Here is a 17,813-nt window from a genome sequence, read left to right as displayed (position 1 = left end):
AAGAGAACCCCAATATGTTTACTGTGTCCCCAGGAAGCTGGAAAATTTCACAATCAAGTGTGTAAATGTTCTAAAAAAGGGTCCTGAATATTTTATGAATATTTGTCATAAAACAGAAATAATAACCACTGTGCAGAGCTATTAGAATTAATATTTATGCTGCCAGCCATGAAATATTCATGGGGACAGAGAAAGGGGGGCCCGTAAGACAAGAATTAATTTACATTGGGCTTGGTTTACCCGCTGGCTTGATGTTTAAAGACGGCTTGACAAGGCTCCATATGAATCCGTCAGTCACTTGCAGCAGTAGGTGGGGTGAAGGCAGGGAGAGAGGCGGGGGGGGAGCGGGTCCAGGCTGCTGACAGCTCACAGATTGAGTTTCTGACAGCCCTTAAAAAATCTAAACGGCCCCCCACCTTTTTTTCCTTCTTCCATTGCCCAAGGCGCTCTGTACTGCCACCGTTCATCCGATCTCCCCTTCCATCTGCTGAAATTAAGGAATTAATGAGCGCTATACACTTTACAGCAGGCCCCAGGAATGTTTACTGGTGATTAAATTATAATGCAGCCGAGCTGTATAATTCATGAACCAATTAAAGGAAGTGTTAGTTGATTTGATGGGATGAGGACGTACAAAAAGCATTTAACTAATAGGGAACCGTGGGCTGCCGGGCGCTTTGGCTTTCTCGGATTACGCGGCTAATTGCTCTGCTTTATAGGGCTGTCACAGATAGCCATACATATTTCATTGTTCTCAAATACTTCAATTGTTTGCTTTCGTGTTGCTGCTGTAATATGTAGAAGCCCAGCCAAACTTCAGTGTAGTTAAAGCACTACTCTGCAAAAGCAGGTTGCTCTGGGAGGAGGGAGGGACGAGAAGGGCACGAGGAGAAGGCTGGCTGAAAAGGAGTAACTTAAAGCCTCAGAGTTAAATGTCACTCAGCAATTACATGATTAAAAGGTGCAACATATGATAGTCTTTTGTTTTACAACTTTTTGGACACTAATATTCTATGCTGACTTCACCACGGAGAAAATATTGGTGCGCTGAGCTGCTTTTTGTTTTTCTAATACTGAGGAGCGAACGAAGAAGGTGGAGAGGGGAGTATCTTAAAAAAAATCCAGCAAGGAAGAGCTAGATTGCTTTGGTTATCAAGAATAACACATCGTGGTTAAACTTATGTGGTTTGATATTCTAAAACACACGAGAGATGAAGAAGGTTGATTTCCCATCCAGGAGAATGCTCGGTGTCTAATTCAGAGAGCTGCTGAGTCGTGCGAGTCATCCCAACAACTCCACTTTGCACAAGGAAGGGGGGAATTTGCCATTCCTGCTGTTTCACAAAGCACTCCCCCACAGCTGACAGGCCACAGGGTTTGATGAAACAGATTCTCTGGATTTGAAGGGGACCATCAGTCAAGTTACTCCTCAGTCAAAACAGGCATGTTCTTCCAGCAGTGAAATCCCCAGCCCATATCCAGAGGTACTGCTGAAGAAATTAGGGACCATCAGATAAACATCACACACAGGCACTGTTTTGTGGTTAGACCCTGGAATCTACTGAGTAAACAACAAGCTGGGTGAATATTGGATTTCTGCAGTGATGAAGACTGCAGAACTCCATGTGTCCCTGACAAGGTGTTTTGTCACCCACCTGAGGGACACTGTGGTAAATCCTGACCTAATTGGAGCTTTCCATTCCAAAGTGTTGTACAAACACCAGCTCAGCAACTTCCAAGATAGGTTATTATGTAAAGTTTATAATCTGGTTCATCCCTTTCCTCGCACCTGTTCTCTCTGGGATTTGGGTTTGGAAAGCAATCCCTGTGGAGTGCCCTGCACCAGGAAAGCAGGATGTCTTTGCAAGCCAGTGCAGGTGTTCAGCAGGGAGGCAAGAGTCCTACATTCAGTGAACACTTACTTTTCTTTTATAAAAAGCACAGCAAACCTAAGTGGCCCCAGAAAGAAGGAGCTGCACATCCCATTTCCCAGGGCAGCACTCAGATTAGCAGGCTCGGGCCAGTCTGGGTGGAAAAAAAAATTGGCGTATTAAAGAAAAAAGATTTCTCATTTGTTTGACACTGATGTTAAAAAGATACCACATAAATTAAAAAAAAATTATTTTAAATAATCCCCTTTATTCAGAACTACCATATATTGACAGTGTGTCCCCATTTTCTGGGTTAAGTGATGCAAAACTTTGGCTTAAGACATTCGTTTAACAGGTAGGCTCCAAAAAAAGGGATAATGACACCAGTGACACAGCAGGAAAACTTGTCACCAGCCCACTGGGAGGCTGAGGAAAATGGAAATTGGATTGCCTGCTCTAGAAAATAGAAAGGTTAAATTGTCTGCGAGATAAAGTTGATCCTAAACTCACCTAAGTGGGCAGTGCCTTGCCTGTGAGCTCTGACTTTCCAGATAATCATGGGGACAGTTCTACACACAACATGTGACCTTGGGGGGCTTTGAACTACCCATTGTAGGATTAAATACATCTGCAATTTGGTAAAATCCATTCGATTACATTTCTGACATTCAGCACCTGGGACAGCAGCAAAGAGTGCTCGTTAATGACAAAAAAAGTGTTTGTGCAGACAAAGTGAGCTCAGACTCTGTCCCAGGAACAGCGAGCAGCAGAACGTGGGCATTACCTGGGAGAAAAGCAGGGGTGAGAGCAGCTCAGGAATCACTCTGTGCCAGGGATTGCTAACAGGAAACGTCAGAACTTGGCAATGTCAAGGAATCAGAGGCACTGCAGAAAGTATTTTCTTTGTGTCTTTTGAAGTGCCCTGGATACAATCAATCATACTGAAAAAAACCTCCTGTATTTCGGTTCAATGTGGAAAGGGCTATTTGCATTTCAATATGTTCAACTTATCCTGCCAATAAAAACATGGAATCATGAAGAAGAGATCAGGCCACTGGAGTGAAAAACAAGAGATGACATCCTGCAGACCTTTCAGATAAAACAACTTCTTGTTTGTAACATTTCTGTTGATGTCCCAATATTTCTGAATGATTGGGTTTTCAAATGAGATCAGTCAGCATGCAAATAAGGAAACAGGATCAAGACATCTCCCATATCTGATTGGATAGAGAAATTATCAAAAGACCCTTTTTTCATATCAAATTTCCATCACAAAAGGTCAAACTTTCAACTCCCATTACTTTTGCTAACTGCATTTCACTGTGCTTGCCAGCTCAATGCCGCTGCTGTTTTCAGAGGAAAAACAGAGAAATAACAAACGATTCCATCTTCTCCCACATCTGTCAGACAGGATGGACAAACACTTTTTAATCTTATTCAATTTTTCTCTACAGCCCTCAAAATCCTTGCAGCCAAAACATCCCTTCTAACCTGATTAGCTATTCCTGGGTTGTTTTTATTTTTCTTACAGGTTCTCTTCTTATTTTCTAGCCCACAGACTGACAGAGCACCAGCTGTGTTGCCAGAATGTTTTGTCCTACAATTTGGCCATTTAAAACACTTTTTGATGTGTGCTTTCCTAAAATATATGTCCCTGTGTTGTCTGGCTGGACTGATGCCTAAATACACAAGTAATGGATGGTCCAGAAATGGCCCAAGACTCAAAACACTCAGCTCATGCAAACTCAGAGGAGTAGCTCAGCATCCTGAGGTGCCATCCACTGCTTTTCAGGTTTAAAGCTGAATTTTGAACAGCGGGGATAGCAAGTGGGGCAAGCACAAGAAAAATGAATTCATTAGTAAATTGGCAGGACTCGATGTATTTGTTGCTCCTGGTCCCATAAAAATTCTCCCTCAACATTATTATCATTGCAACATATATAACCCATCAGATCAGTACCTAGAGATTTCTGCTAGTCTGATTTTCTCTGTTGTTCTTATTACTCAACAACTAAATGCTTCACAAAGCCATTTCCTACAGAAATATTTATGTTCCCAAATGTTTATTGGCCCCTCTATCATGATCAAGCTTTTATGAGCACTCTATACAGAACTGTGAATTAAATACATAATTCCTGCTCTATCAGATCTTGGCTCGGTGCTGTGTTTGTCTATTTCACACAGCCAGGCACTGTGGTGAACCTTACAGAAAATCTAATTTATATGGTAAAGATATTTCTATCCACACCCACTGTACGGGCTGGTGATTACAGGAAGCTAATGAGGAAGAGGAGGATTGAGGGTTTAAATTCCATTAAAGGCTTTTATTCTTTGTGCTGGTTTTCCTGAACAACCTCTTCCAGTGATTTCTACACAACCACAGGCTCTGAACCATCACAGGCTGGAAGGAGATGGAGGAAATGTCACATAAATTCTTCTCCCTGGCTTGCTCCAGATCACACAGGTGCCCTCAACAGCTCAGCTGCATGGAATCATCGACCCTCAATCCCTTGGAATCTGCTCCTGCTGGCAGCTCCGAGCCGTGACCACTGAAGAGCTCAGATCAGGAGCTGTTCCCCCAGATAATTTTCTTCATCTCTAATTTTTCCTTTTCTTTCTCTTCTCCTGTTGACCAGAAGTGGTGATTTTTCAGTCTTGATGTAGCTACTAAACTAAAATTTTGGCCTCTCTACCAACATCAGATCAACGTTCTCAGCTTTTTTTTACCTAACAAATGCCAGATGCAGAATACAAGGACACTTGTAGGTTCTTGGGAATGGCTGGAGCTGTGCCAGGGAAGGTTTAGGTTGGAATTAGGAGAAGGTTCTGCCCCCCGAGGGTGGTGTGGCACTGAACAGGCTCCTCAGGGAATGGGCACGGCCTCAGAGCTCCAGGAATGTTTGGACAGCAGGGAACATGGTGGGATTGTTGGGCTGTATGTGCAGGCCCAGAAGCTGGACTCAGTGATCCTTGTGGGTCCCTTCCAGCTCAGGATATTCTGTGATTCTACAAAAATAACAGTGAATATATTTTATCTAGAATTCTCTGCTCTTCACAAGTCTATTACTGTTGACACACTAATCACCAGGCCACTTAAATGGATAAAAAGTCATTATCTGAAAGGTTAAAATCTGTAGTGTTCTCTTTTTTCCTGAGAAAAGTCTGGTCAAAGGAATTTTGAAGATGAGCTGAGGATTTCAGTCATTAGGTAAGGCCTGGAGCTCACGGGATTTAATAATGGGCTCTTCAGAGTAGATGAAGAAAATATAAAAGATGTGCTGACTGGAAACTATATTTGACATTCAGATACATTCAAGCTGAGGTGTGGGATTCTAATGATGAGTAACTGCATAGTAAGTTATTCACTCTTGGATTGATTGCACAGGCAACTTTTAAACAGAGTGATTTTTCCTCCAAAAGATACTCTAGCTCAAACAAGACACTGTATGAGTCTGTTGTGAATTACAATGCATTTGGAATTAATCAGACATTTAACAAAAAAGAAGAAGATGGATTTTTCTTAGAACTGTTTAAAATAAAGACTCCTGTTCCTGAAAGGCCTAACCACTTTGTGTAACTGTTTGCACCCAGAAATAAACTGAAGGAAAGGGCACTCACCTCCACTTGCAGCTTGCACATACCAGGAAAATATGAAAAGCTAAATATTTGTATTATTTTCTCCTTAATACAACACAGAATCCTGCGTAACACCATAATGAAAAACACTTCTCACAAAATCAAATCCTCTGGTTCTTCTGAGGGCAAAACTTCCAGGTTACCCAACAATTAAGGATTTTCCAAATGCACAGTTCAGACAACCACACAAACTCACCAGCACAGACTTGGTGCACCTTGTAAGAATGAGGCACTTTCACAAACACCAGCCCTTTGCAGAAGGTTTTCTGAGGGCAGGGAGGAAACCAGAACAGGTTTTTGTGTCGGCTTCCAGGAAAGAGCTTACACAGCCATTACCATAAACCACCCCAGAATATCCACAGTGATAGAGCACCTGCCATTAAAAAAAATACTGCAGCTCCTTTCAGAAGCATTGCCACTTGCCATTTCTTTGAGGTAATCAGATAGCTGTTAATTAATAAACCTGTCAGGTGAATCGTCCTGCTCCGGTCATCATTATCCATTCTGTAACAGAATCCTGCTCTCATCACTGCTATCCACCCCATAGCTTCCAGCTCAATTAACTTAATGCTATGCAAATGAGAGGCTCTCCTCATCATTAGCTTATAGCCCACAAATGTTAATAACATAATTGGACCTTCAACAGGGTAATTAGACACGATTTCTTCCATTAGTCTTACAAGGCTAATTATTGTTGATAGGAGAGAGGGGATGAGTCCCAGTGCTGCATGCAAAGAGAGGCATCTGGTTAAAGCAAATATAGACAAAACATCAACAAGGTAAAACAGTTGAGACCCAGAGCAGGGTCAGGTAGGGGTGGGGGGAAGGAAGACACCATCAGGAGAAACTTAGGAACCACTGGAGAAATTCTCTACAAGACAATTAAACCCAAATATCCAGCCTGAAGCTGGAGCTCTCCTGCCCTTAGCAGTGAAACAACGTGATGCTTAATAAATCCAAGGAAACTCCTCCAAGCTTTTGCAGACAGGGCAGTTGGGAAGTTGTGCTGATCAAAATTCCCAGGTTTGAGATGCAAATGTGCAGCCACAGACAAGACCTTAAGAACTGAATTCATTTCTGCATTTCCCAGGTCATTATGTCCAACCTTCTCTCCTGCCACCACTGGGTTGGCTGTGTTTGATCACAAGATTTTTCTGAGTAATAGCTGCTTGCTGTAAGAACGACAGGAAATGGTCTCAAGTTGAGCCAAAAGCAGCTTAAATAGATTGTAGGAAAAAACATTCTTCATGGAAAAGGTGGTCAGGCACTGGAACAGGCTGCCCAGGGAAGTGGTGGAGTCACCAGCCCTGGAAGTGCTCAAAAACGTGTGCACGTGGCTCTTGAGGACGTGGTTTAGTGGTGAACACCGTGGTGGTGCTGGGTTGAAGGTTGGACTCGATGATCTTAAAGGTCTTCTCCAACCTTCAGGATTCTGTGATCCTAATTACTTAATTGGAATACACTGAATTATTTAATAATCACAAAGCAAAATGCACATCAGCAATTTATTCACAGAAAGTTAATAAAACCCTGGATTCAGTATAATGGACTGGCAGTAGTATTTCTAATAAAAAAAATATGGCAGCAACTTTCCAAACTGAAATTATATTTTGGCTGGTGGAATGAAAGCTAAGGATTTGTTCCTGCGCCAGTTAACCCTGTGCATCCATGGAGGTTAGAAATGTACAGCTGGAGAGAGAGTTCTGTGAGAAAACTGCACTTTTAAAAGGAGAAAGCAAACTGTACAAAAATATGGCAAGTTCCCCATACCCACCACCACTTAGCTTTGACAGTTCAGTGTCTTGCTGCAAAGTGTTTAAAAAAAAAAAAAAAAGTTAAACTGAAGAGTGCACAGGACTCCAAGGCTTGAAAAAACACATTATTTCTGTATTTTGTATCTGTTTGACTTTGGGGCACATTCAGGGCCAATATGAATCCTTTGATTTCACTGCAAGTATGTGACGAGGAACTTTTCCTATAGACGTGTCCTGAAAATCAGCTTAAATTAAGTTCACAGCAATAGCAGCTTTTACTAGAAGGTTAAATGAAAACATTACTCTTTTAACCTTCTGTATCTTGACCTTTGGTCAGTCTCTCAAAAGAACAGGATTGTTCACTCAGTGACTATCAGTGGGATATTAATCAGCATTCAGGTCAAAAGAATGATAGACCACAATATTTTAAGAATTATTTTTATCAAAGCATGACAGTGCCCTACTGGGCTACGAGATACAGAACGTGTTAGGAGAGGGTAATGTTTAAAAGGCTCCGTGGAACAGATAAAAGTCTTTCACAAAATCTTTCCAGCCTTACAAAGGACAGCGTTCTGTAATATGGAATTTTGTAAACATCATGAATTTAGGGACAGAAAATATGATCCTTGCACAGCATAAAAGCCCTGGGTCACCTCCTACACCTGAGCCAAAGGAGGCCAATTTACGTGATAGTGATTAATACATTTATGTGACTGCAGGTGATCCAAGCCCATAGAATCAGATCCAGTGCTTCTGTCAGACATCAGGGATCATTCCCATATCTTTCCTGCAGAATAAGCTATGGCAGGATTCAGTTCCCCTCTCTTAAACTGCCCTGCACTTACTAAATTTACTCACTAGAAAATTCTGAGCAAATATCTTGTTCCAAGGCAAACAGCAGTAAATCCACTGATGTTTTAATGAAGATTACACTTTCTAATCCTCATGGTAATGACAAACCAGTCTCCATTCAATATGCAATATTACTTGTCAGCTTTAATCACCAAAACTGTATTATATTTGCTACAGACTGATGCACTTGTCTTCCCAGATCTTCAGCCTGGAGAGCCCAAGCAAAAGCAGCACAATGCCTGTTCTGCTGATGGTTTTCTGCGTGGGCCAATTTTGCCACATGAGCTCTGAGTAAAGCCTTACTCTGGAATTAGTCCCAGATCCAAAGAGATCACTAAATCAGAGCACAGCTGGCACAATCCTGTCCATGTTTTTACCCCTGAAATCCTGAATTCTAGTGATTGTGGAGTTCATAAACTCAGTTTTAACCTGTACAAGATGTAAGGGTGGCCTTACTGCATTTATTCAGAAGAATATTCAGCCAAATTTTCCTACCACACTGCTGAAGTAATCAGCAAGATATTGACATAACTGGGAGATGCTGGACAAGGCTGGCCAGCCCTCCTTTCCCCTCGTGCTTCCTCAGCCACAAAATGTCTTCATTTACAGTTCTCACACATGCAAAATTCTCCTCAGTTTTATCTACATGTGTCCTCTTACCAGTGCAAAGTAAATGCATTGGTAAATTAAATTAAAATGCTGTCACATCTTTATATTTAAAGTTTTCCTCTCTCACTCATTTTTCAGAAGTTTTTCTGGTTCTGGGAAGATCTCAAAACCAGTATCTTCATTACAAAAATGCTACACCATCAGCCTTGCATGTACATGATTCTTATTTGTGTGTGAACTACTGAGTTAATTAAGGTGAAATTTTGAAAATGACTGCTTTGGACCATGAGGAAACAGTGAGAATTGACAAAGCACATCATATTTTACCCTGTGAAACCAATCAGCATTGCACACCACGAAATGCACTGATGGTGCATGACTGCAGCCACAGCTTTTCCTACGTACCCATCTTAGCAGAATTGTTGGTTCAGAGGGACTCTGTACCAGAGAGCCTCGAGCAGAGCTGCAGGATGACCCCTCAGGGCAATGCCACAGCACCCCCAGCACTGCTGGATGCCAGCCCAGAGTCAGCCATGGAGAGTGAGATGAACAGAGAGCAAACTGAGAGACCTGAAGGAACCCAGGAGAGTTCAGTGAACTCTTGGGGATGCTCCAAAATGTGTGAATAAAAACTTCAGCAGAGAGAAGGGGAAAGCACGAGTTAGGCTTGGCTACTGTTTAAATGATAACAGTTTGATTTCCATGGCTGTTTCACTTCATTCCTTAAACAAAAGCTGTGTCTCAGGTGAACGCCCTGAACAACCTTTGCTGATTTGTAGAGATTGGTATCACAAAGTTGTCATTGGACTGAGGCACGACTGGTTTGGTTTGTCTTGTCTAAAACTTGCTACCAGTGCCAAAGACATCAGAAGTACCCTGGACTCTACTGCTTTTACAGAATTTTCCCTCTCCAGTTTGGTACTGAGTTCAAAAAGGCAGCCTTGATGTTGGTGGCAACTTCCAGGAAAAACAGTTCCAAAGTAAGGGCAACCAGGAGAGAAAGTCTTCAGGTTTCATAATGTTTCCTCATTTGTGAGAGAGAGTTACTGCAGAAAAATCTCCCTCCTTTCAGCAGCAAAAAGAATGAAAGGGTTGTGCATGTGGGTTTGGGTCCTTAAAAATAACAACAAAAATTAAAATACTGACTTAGCAGCTTTTCTTCTTTCTCTTCCTGGAGACTTTGGAAGCTTGCTGAGATCAGAGCACTCCTTAATTGCTGCATCCAGGATTTCACCACACAAACTCCAGCCATCAAAAGGAGCTTGTATGAGATGAGGTAACTTCTAAAAATAATCCCTGCCTCCCACAACTGAAGCCAAATATACCTCCTATTCTTGTTGGAGCAGAATCAGCTTGTGACAGCAAATGCAGCATCCTACAGAAAGCCCATAGAAAGATTTCAAAACTGCATTTGATGTTTTGCTATTGCTGGCTCAAGATGCATATTAATGCTTCTCCCCAGGAGAGAAAGGCTCTTGCGGGACCAATATAGGTCAGGCAGAATGTGCAACAGAAGTGACATAATCTTTTTATTGTAATCATCCAATTTTCTATCTATTGGATTATTTAAGAGCAAGAGCTTCTATTCAGATTAGTGTTAGGTTAGGAGGGAAGAGAGAGCACAGTCTGCTGAGGAGGAGAAGGAGAATGGAGAATAAGGATTCCCCACCAATGGCTAAACCTCAGAAATCCAAATAAGGAGCTGCTTCTATTGGGTTTGTAGGGACAAAAGAGTGTGAGGGTGAGTTTTTGCACTACATGTAGCCCCTGGGAGTGCTCAACAGAGCCCTCATGCCAGAGGGTCATGTGAGAGAATGGGAGATTCCCGGGTATATTTTTCCCATTACTCCATGCCCAGTGATGCCTCATTCAATGGAGGCAGAGCAGGAAACAAAGGTAAATCACTTAATTACAATCTTGTCAATGAGCAGGACAAGTCTCCAAACACTTGCATCAAGAGGTAAGACAATGACTGAGTTAGTCCTGTGGCTTGGAAAAGGCTACAGGAGTAGCAAATGTGGATTAAACGGATCCCATTCATTGAGTGAAGCAGATGAGTCTCAGGTGAGAGGAAGATTTGCTAATTTTGCCCAGTAAACTCTGGGACTTTGGTTGAGGAACAGAACCTGTTATTCTTCCCCCTTGGCCAGGGTGCTGTGGTCCCTCAGAGCACGGCTGGGGCTGCACACTCAGCACGGGTAAGAGGGGGAATGTCCCTGCTGGGCTGGGGAGGACAGATCAGGATTCATCACCTAAACCACACTTTCCAAACCAGTTTCTCTTTCGTCAGCACATCACAGAGCTCTGCAAGATCTGGCTCCTTTAGCTCCCACTGCCCCATAGTTTTTACCCAAAGCCTGTCCCAGCTGAGATGGGAGCACTGATATGCAAAGGGAAAATAAACCCCAAACCAATTAGTGTTAGCAAGGACAAGAGTCACTAAACCAGCAGCCACAGAATGGCTGGAAGAGTGAGCTGAGAAAAAAAATGAGAATGATTGAAACAGAGAATTGTGCTGCCTATTACTTTTACTATTTTACAAATGAATCCAAATCCTACATAGTCCATTGGACTTTTCCTACAGTTTCTCTGTCTCTCTAGTGCAGGCAAATTTTATTGTACTGATTTAGCCCCTTGATTACCACATCATTTTTCTGCTGGTTTTTTTTTTTTTTGGCCTGAAAATGAGGAGAAAATAAGATATAATTATAACATTTCTTCTTTGCTACTCATCAGATTTTTGCATGTCATCAACTGAAACCACATCTATTATAAATACACAATATCCATCATTTAAATTAGGTCAAAGTTTTAAAAAACGCTTTGTAAGATTTTTCCATGTAAGAATGATTCAATCACTATCATGTTTCCTTGATGCAACTATTTTGGGATTTAGCTTGTTCCTTGATAGGAGTTAATTAAGTCATTTACATGTAATTTCCAAATATGTAGCTGTTACAAAAGGCAGCAAAGAAATGCAAAGGCAAAAAGGAACCTGAAGAAGGCAGCCAATCTTTAACAAAAATATTTCTGATATAAAAGTGAATCTGAGGAATACATATTCAGTGATAAGTATTCCAGTCCATGTCTGGTAAACTCTCAGATAATGGCAGCATGGTGGGGTCACTGGGGTTCTATTAGCTCAATTAATGAGGAGTAAGATAAGGCTAACACCCAGCTCTTCAAACGGCTCAAAAATAGAGCTGATAGTAATGGAGTTATTAACCTTCACCAGCCATTGAATTTTGCTGCTGATTCAAACTCCATTTCCTAGTTCAGGCCTCCATTAATAGGCTGTTTATTACCCCTAATCCACACTGGGATCAGCTGCAGAAATATGAAAGCCCCATGTAAAGACCAAATAGTTAAAAAGAAAAAAAAAATCTTTTTTTTTTTTCCATTCTGATTTCTCCTTTTTCAACATATTCACAGGTTCTTCCTTAGAAATTAGGAACTTCATTATCCTAAACTGTCTGAATGCATGTTCTCAGCAGCGTGGTGAAAAAGAAACTTTAAATATATTATGTAAAAAGATGACATAATTGGGAACACAGCCACATCATTTTGAAGACCAAATAGAACCCTGCTGGAAAGCTTGCACTAGAGAAGCTGTTGCTGTTTATTTTCTTTACTGGGAAAGAAACAACTTTAATTTTGGAAAAATGGGTATTAGAAATATATTACAGATGTATTGTTAGGTCAGTCCTCTGGCTCATCCCTCCCCTGCCCAGCTTTGTCTGCTCACTTGTATTATTTGTAATGTAATTAATCAATACTGAAGAGTAAAACAATCGACCCTGGATTCAGATCAGAGGGACAAAACCAAGGAAATAATGGAGCAGGGGAAGTGGCAAACCCAGGACAGGCAGCAGCACTGATGGGAGGGCTTGAGGAGAGCTCCAACACCAACCTGGCTGCAGCTTTCACTACAGAAATCTTGAGTTAAAGGGTCTTGTTAGACTCTTTGCTGAGTTTGGACTCACTCAACTGAGATTTTTGACACTTTGTACATTTTTGGTGTATTTTCAGTGAAAGAGACAATGTTTAGTTACCACATTCTACACACAAAAGATGTTTTTCCAAAATCTATCACAGTAACATCTGATAGAATATCAGCAATTATGAGTAATGGAGTTAAGAGCAAAATCAAAATGTTTATTACCTACACCTCCAGTACACAGTGCTGCCCTCAAACCTGACTGCAGGCCTGGGTGTCCCACCTCTGGAAAAAAAACAGCTGGAATGCCCAGTGAAGGGAAAGAACAGGATGATCAAAAGAGTGAAATGACTTCTAGGAAAATAAAAGGATAAACAGATCAAGGTTCTTTGTCTGGGAAAGAGGTGACTGAAGGGCACACACAAGAAGCTTAGAAAATCAGGAGTGTGGAGGGACACGACCAGGGAATGTCTGTAACTGTTTCTCAAGAGAAGAAATGCACCTGGAAAAAATTATGAAGTATTTTCATATGACACCCAGTGAAATGTGAAAGTCCTTTCCATGTGATTTGGTGGCCAAAAGTACAGCATTGAAAAAGAGATTATAAAGTCAAGGAAAAGGGGTGATTAGAAGTTTTCCAGAAGATCCTCTGGCTCAGGGAATCCTTAAACTGCTGATTGCCTTAAGCTGGTCTGGACCAGGAATGATCAGGAACCAGCTGAAGGTGACAACCAGAGATTCACATGACACTGCTGACACTGCTGCTGCTGCATCTTATTTAACTCTAAGCTTGGGAGAGAGCAAAAAGGATAAAAAACATTTTGGTGGATAATACATTGAGTTTTCAGTAGAACCATCCATGGCTATACTACACATTTCTTATTGTTGCTCAAGCATTAATTAAAAAAACCCCAAACACCCATTAACACTCATTTGGGTGAGGAACTGAAGTCAGTCCTTTGTGTCAGTGGCTCAGGGCTTTAGAAGCCACCCTGTGATTGTCTGTGGATTCCTGCTCAGGTCGGCACTAAGTGGTTAATGGTGTCTTTTACTCCCCAGCTGAGAGGTCATTAATAGATTCAGCTCCTTATTTGCCCTAAAGGCTGCCCCAGTTCAATGCCAGGAGGATCCTGTCCACTTAGGCAGGAGCTGCTTCACAGGGGGAACACAGAAAGCAGCTCATGTCTTCTCTGGGCTCTTTGGGAGACAGGATTTCCTGCGCCAGTCCACGAGCACACCCTCACTCTACAGCAAATTCTACTTTAAAGAAACCCCCCTACTTTTTCAGTGGGAATTGAATTATTTTCCTTTTTGTTCCAGAGCAGTTCTTCGGATGTGGTAGCTGATGCTGTATGAGTTTTTTTCATTATTACATTTTAACAAACTTTATAGCCCATTTTGTTTGTTTTCAAATAACTTTATTTTCCTTCCTTTCCACCATCAATTACTAGGTTTGTTTTTCTTTCTATAAGATGGAGGAGTCAGGAGACTGATCCTGCTCAATGCTGTATAATTTAGTATTATGTGTAGTAGCTTTATGAGGTGGGAGTCAGATAAAACATAGTATTTGAACACTAACCATTTATTAGCTCTAAGGAATAGATTTGTGACTTGACAAGCAGACAATAACTCTGTGTTCTGATCAGCCAAAGAGGTCTACTCTGAGTTCAAAAACCAGAGTAACATTCTCTTTCACAAATAATTTTGTTTACTGATGTGACTAGATTTTAATAATAAACTTGATATATATGTAAATTTATTTTAATCTAATTTCATCAACAGAGCCCTCCTAAAAATGAGACTTTGTAGATTGTTCTGTCTGATTTATAGATTTCTGCATCCTATTCCCAGATTGATTTCAAGGCTATAATTCTATCAGGTTTTTCTCCTGATGTCAGAAACACCACCTCTGCAGATAGTGTTTTATAACTAGCATCACAACTGAAACTGAATTACTGCCCTGCTATCCCATGCTGCAATATGTCCTTTTGTTTATAATCACCCTCTCTGCCTTACATCCCTCCTACTTCAGCTTCATGGGAAATATCAGTTCCAAGATCAATCAGGGAGCTCGATGTCTATTTTTGTCCCTCACTTCAACCCCTGGATAAAACAGTAGGGACCAAATTCTAGACTCAGACATGAATGTGCAGAGCTCTTTAAAGCGAAGGGAGGCTGAGCAAATGGATCAGTGCTGAATTTCCACACATCCAAGCCTATAATGAGTTGCTCTTCCTCCCTTGATGAGGTCTCAATCCTGTGAAGGAGCACACGGGGCACACTCGAGTATTCACACTGATCTCGGGGACTCAGACACGTGTTTAGGGATTCAGCACCTTCCTTCTACATGCACAAGAAGAATAATCCGTGGGAAATGATGTTTAACTGAGCCCAGCACAAGTTTTGAGATTCTTTCTCCATTTTTTTCATGCAATGGATTCCTGTTTAAGATGCAAATCATCTTACCTTGGATAAATAAAGTTACTGCTGTTTTCACACACTTTCCTTTTTTAAACCTTGATGGATGACTGGCAGCTCCCTCCCTCTGCACTCCCCTCTATTCTCTCTCCAACTCAGCCTCGACCTTTTCCATCCTTCTCCTATCTCTGTACAGGAGGGGATCCAGGGCAACCACACGGGACACACAGGAAGAGTAACTTTGCAAACTTAAACATTGATGTGGGTATTGCACCTCTCCTACCAGTACTTTTCAGATAAGAACATCTTCCTTGGAAGCAGAAAGATTCCAAATTTCCAATGTATGCCTTTGGAATGGCCACTGTGCCAGCCAGTGGGATGGACAGAACCAGGAAGGCCTGGGAAGGGAATGGAAAAGCCTCTCAGCTTTGATAAGTGCACCAGCACTTTAAATCCTCACCACCTTTGGACCAGCTGTGAAAAGTAACTCTATTTTATTTGCTTGGCACTTGTAACAGTTCTCTTTGGATGCTGACGTCTCTCATATCACATTTCTGAACAATTCATTATAGCTCAAATAAAATGTATTCTCATGTTGTTTTTAATTATTTCACAAAACCCAAAAGTCTCATAATGAGCTCCTTGCAATACCAATATATTTCCATGGTATTACATCAGTGCTGAAGAAAGAAGATGTAGATTCCCCCCTCCTGCTGCAAATAAAGTACATCTTCTCATATAACCCAAACTTTAATCCAGTTCTTATGGTTTGGCCTTAGAGGCAACTCAAACAAATAACCAGAACAACAGACCTCTTCTCTCTCCCACAGTTTGGCCATCTGGAGCATTTGTCAGGCCAGGGCTCTATTTCCTACTCTCCAGGAGCAGGACCCCTTTCCCTGCTAAGGAAGCAATAAATAAGATGCAGTAGCATAAATGATGTCAATAAAGATCTGTATCTTTCCACAAACAAATTTTTCATATCTATAGTATCGTGATGGCTGGATTTCTCTCTTACCTGTTGGGATTAATCTGTGCTTTTTGCAGCTGCTCTGCCTGCTCGACGTCCCTGGGGAAGCCAGAGAGCACCCAGCCATTGGTCAGGCAGTCGAGGGCGCTCAGGCGTTCTGTCAGCCGCTTCAGGACAAGGTTGTCTGGGACTGCAAAGGAGGAAAAAGGTGACATTTATTCTGTGTGCTGAGTCTGCAGTGAAGGGAGATGCAGACAAGTCCTTCTGGAACTAAACCACGCAGTTATTCCCATTTATGACTGATTGACATTGGGCATTGTTGGCTTCTGCATATTTACTGTCATGGAACCCCCAAACTCACAAGGAACTGTAGGACCAAAGCAAAGTATTTGGTAAAACCTGGTGCCTACATAATTTTGCAATGTACTTCTTCCTCTCAGCCACACTGGACTGATGTCACAGTGACATGTGTGACACAATCTTATCAAAATGCAAGAACAGTGACCTGAGTTGTGGAAAAGAAATCCTGTAACAGGAAAGGAATTTCTGAGCATTCTGGATTGAACTCAGCAGGTGGAAATGGTTCTGCCACAACAGGCTATGTGTGCTACTGCTCCAATGAAGGCTTGAAGATTTTGTAACTGAAAATAATTTTCAAAATGAATTTCAACTACCTTGAACCCCTAATTTTAGAGCTAAAAGCTCTTTTTCCTCTGGTATTATTTTTCTTTATGGCAAGAGAGAACATTAGCAAGATGCTGACTGGGATTACAACTACTATGGAGCTTTTAAAATTCTATTTAGTGGGACACAGTGGTAAGGAAGTATCCTGCACACTTTTACTAGAGTCTTCATAAAGTCGAATATTGCAATCAAGATACTTAAGTTTTGGGTTTGTTTTTTTTTTCTTTTGTGGGAGGAGGGAGCTTGCTCAGAATTAAATGATTGAGTTCAATGAGAGTGACTATAGATTTTCCAATGACCGTTGTCATGTCTTGGGCTCAGTGTCAAATAACCCCACAAAAAGGACATCAAAATCACCTGGAGCTGCTTCCCAAAGCAGCAGCCAAAACAATTCCCAAGCAGCAAGGAGAGCCCCTTCCCTTTACCTGTCTAATACAGCAGAGCCTCTACTGAAAACAAGGCAAAGAAATTGCTACATAAATCCCCATCATGGCAGGTTGATGTTTTGATGCTCACCCTGCCATCACATCTGCATACAAAAATACAACAACAAGTGCTTGTAGGAGAGTGTATGTGTCAGATTTCTAACACTGCACTTCTCTTCAGCACAAGCTGACAGCAATCTGCCTGGATTTTAGCAGAGTGAATTATTAGCAGTGCACAGTTCTACCCCAGGAACAAGCAGGTTTTAAACTGCAATAATAGAAGCCATTTGCTTCCTGAATTTCAGCATTGCACCTCTATCATGAAATTCATGGCTTCTCCTTTAAATAATCAAATTACTGAGTTTACAGAACTGCACTCAGGATTCAATGTACCAGCAAAAACGGAGGAAAACCACAGGGAATTAATTAGAAAACAGATTAGTGTATTAATTGAGGATATCCACTTCACATTATAAGAGAACAAGTTAAAGAGAGTAATATTCTCCATCTGCTGAAAGGAGAGAGAAAAAAAAGGAATGGAATAAACCCACACACTTGACAAAGAGCAAAATGACAATGCAAAAACTGGGTATTCTGTTAAAAACAGGATTCATAAAATTAATTGTACAATAGCGCAGCAGCAGGAACGAATTGTAT

The 17,813-nt window shown here is 41.4% G+C and overlaps 1 protein-coding gene across 5 annotated transcripts in view; it reads right to left on the bottom strand.

The window, feature by feature from the left end:
• The window catches only part of AK8 (adenylate kinase 8), a 76,038-nt gene that overhangs the window by 10,558 nt on the left and 47,667 nt on the right, over positions 1-17,813 (bottom strand). For all 5 annotated transcript variants that reach the window (XM_048325297.1, XM_048325302.1, XM_048325298.1 and 2 more), the window contains one exon: positions 16,096-16,237. In XM_048325297.1, coding sequence (XP_048181254.1) covers positions 16,096-16,237 — 142 coding nt within the window. The remainder of the gene's footprint in view (positions 1-16,095; positions 16,238-17,813) is intronic.

Source organism: Corvus hawaiiensis, chromosome 21, assembly GCF_020740725.1.
Source record: "Corvus hawaiiensis isolate bCorHaw1 chromosome 21, bCorHaw1.pri.cur, whole genome shotgun sequence".
In the NCBI taxonomy this organism is placed as follows: domain Eukaryota; kingdom Metazoa; phylum Chordata; class Aves; order Passeriformes; family Corvidae; genus Corvus; species Corvus hawaiiensis.
This window is presented reverse-complemented; position numbering and strand designations above follow the sequence as displayed.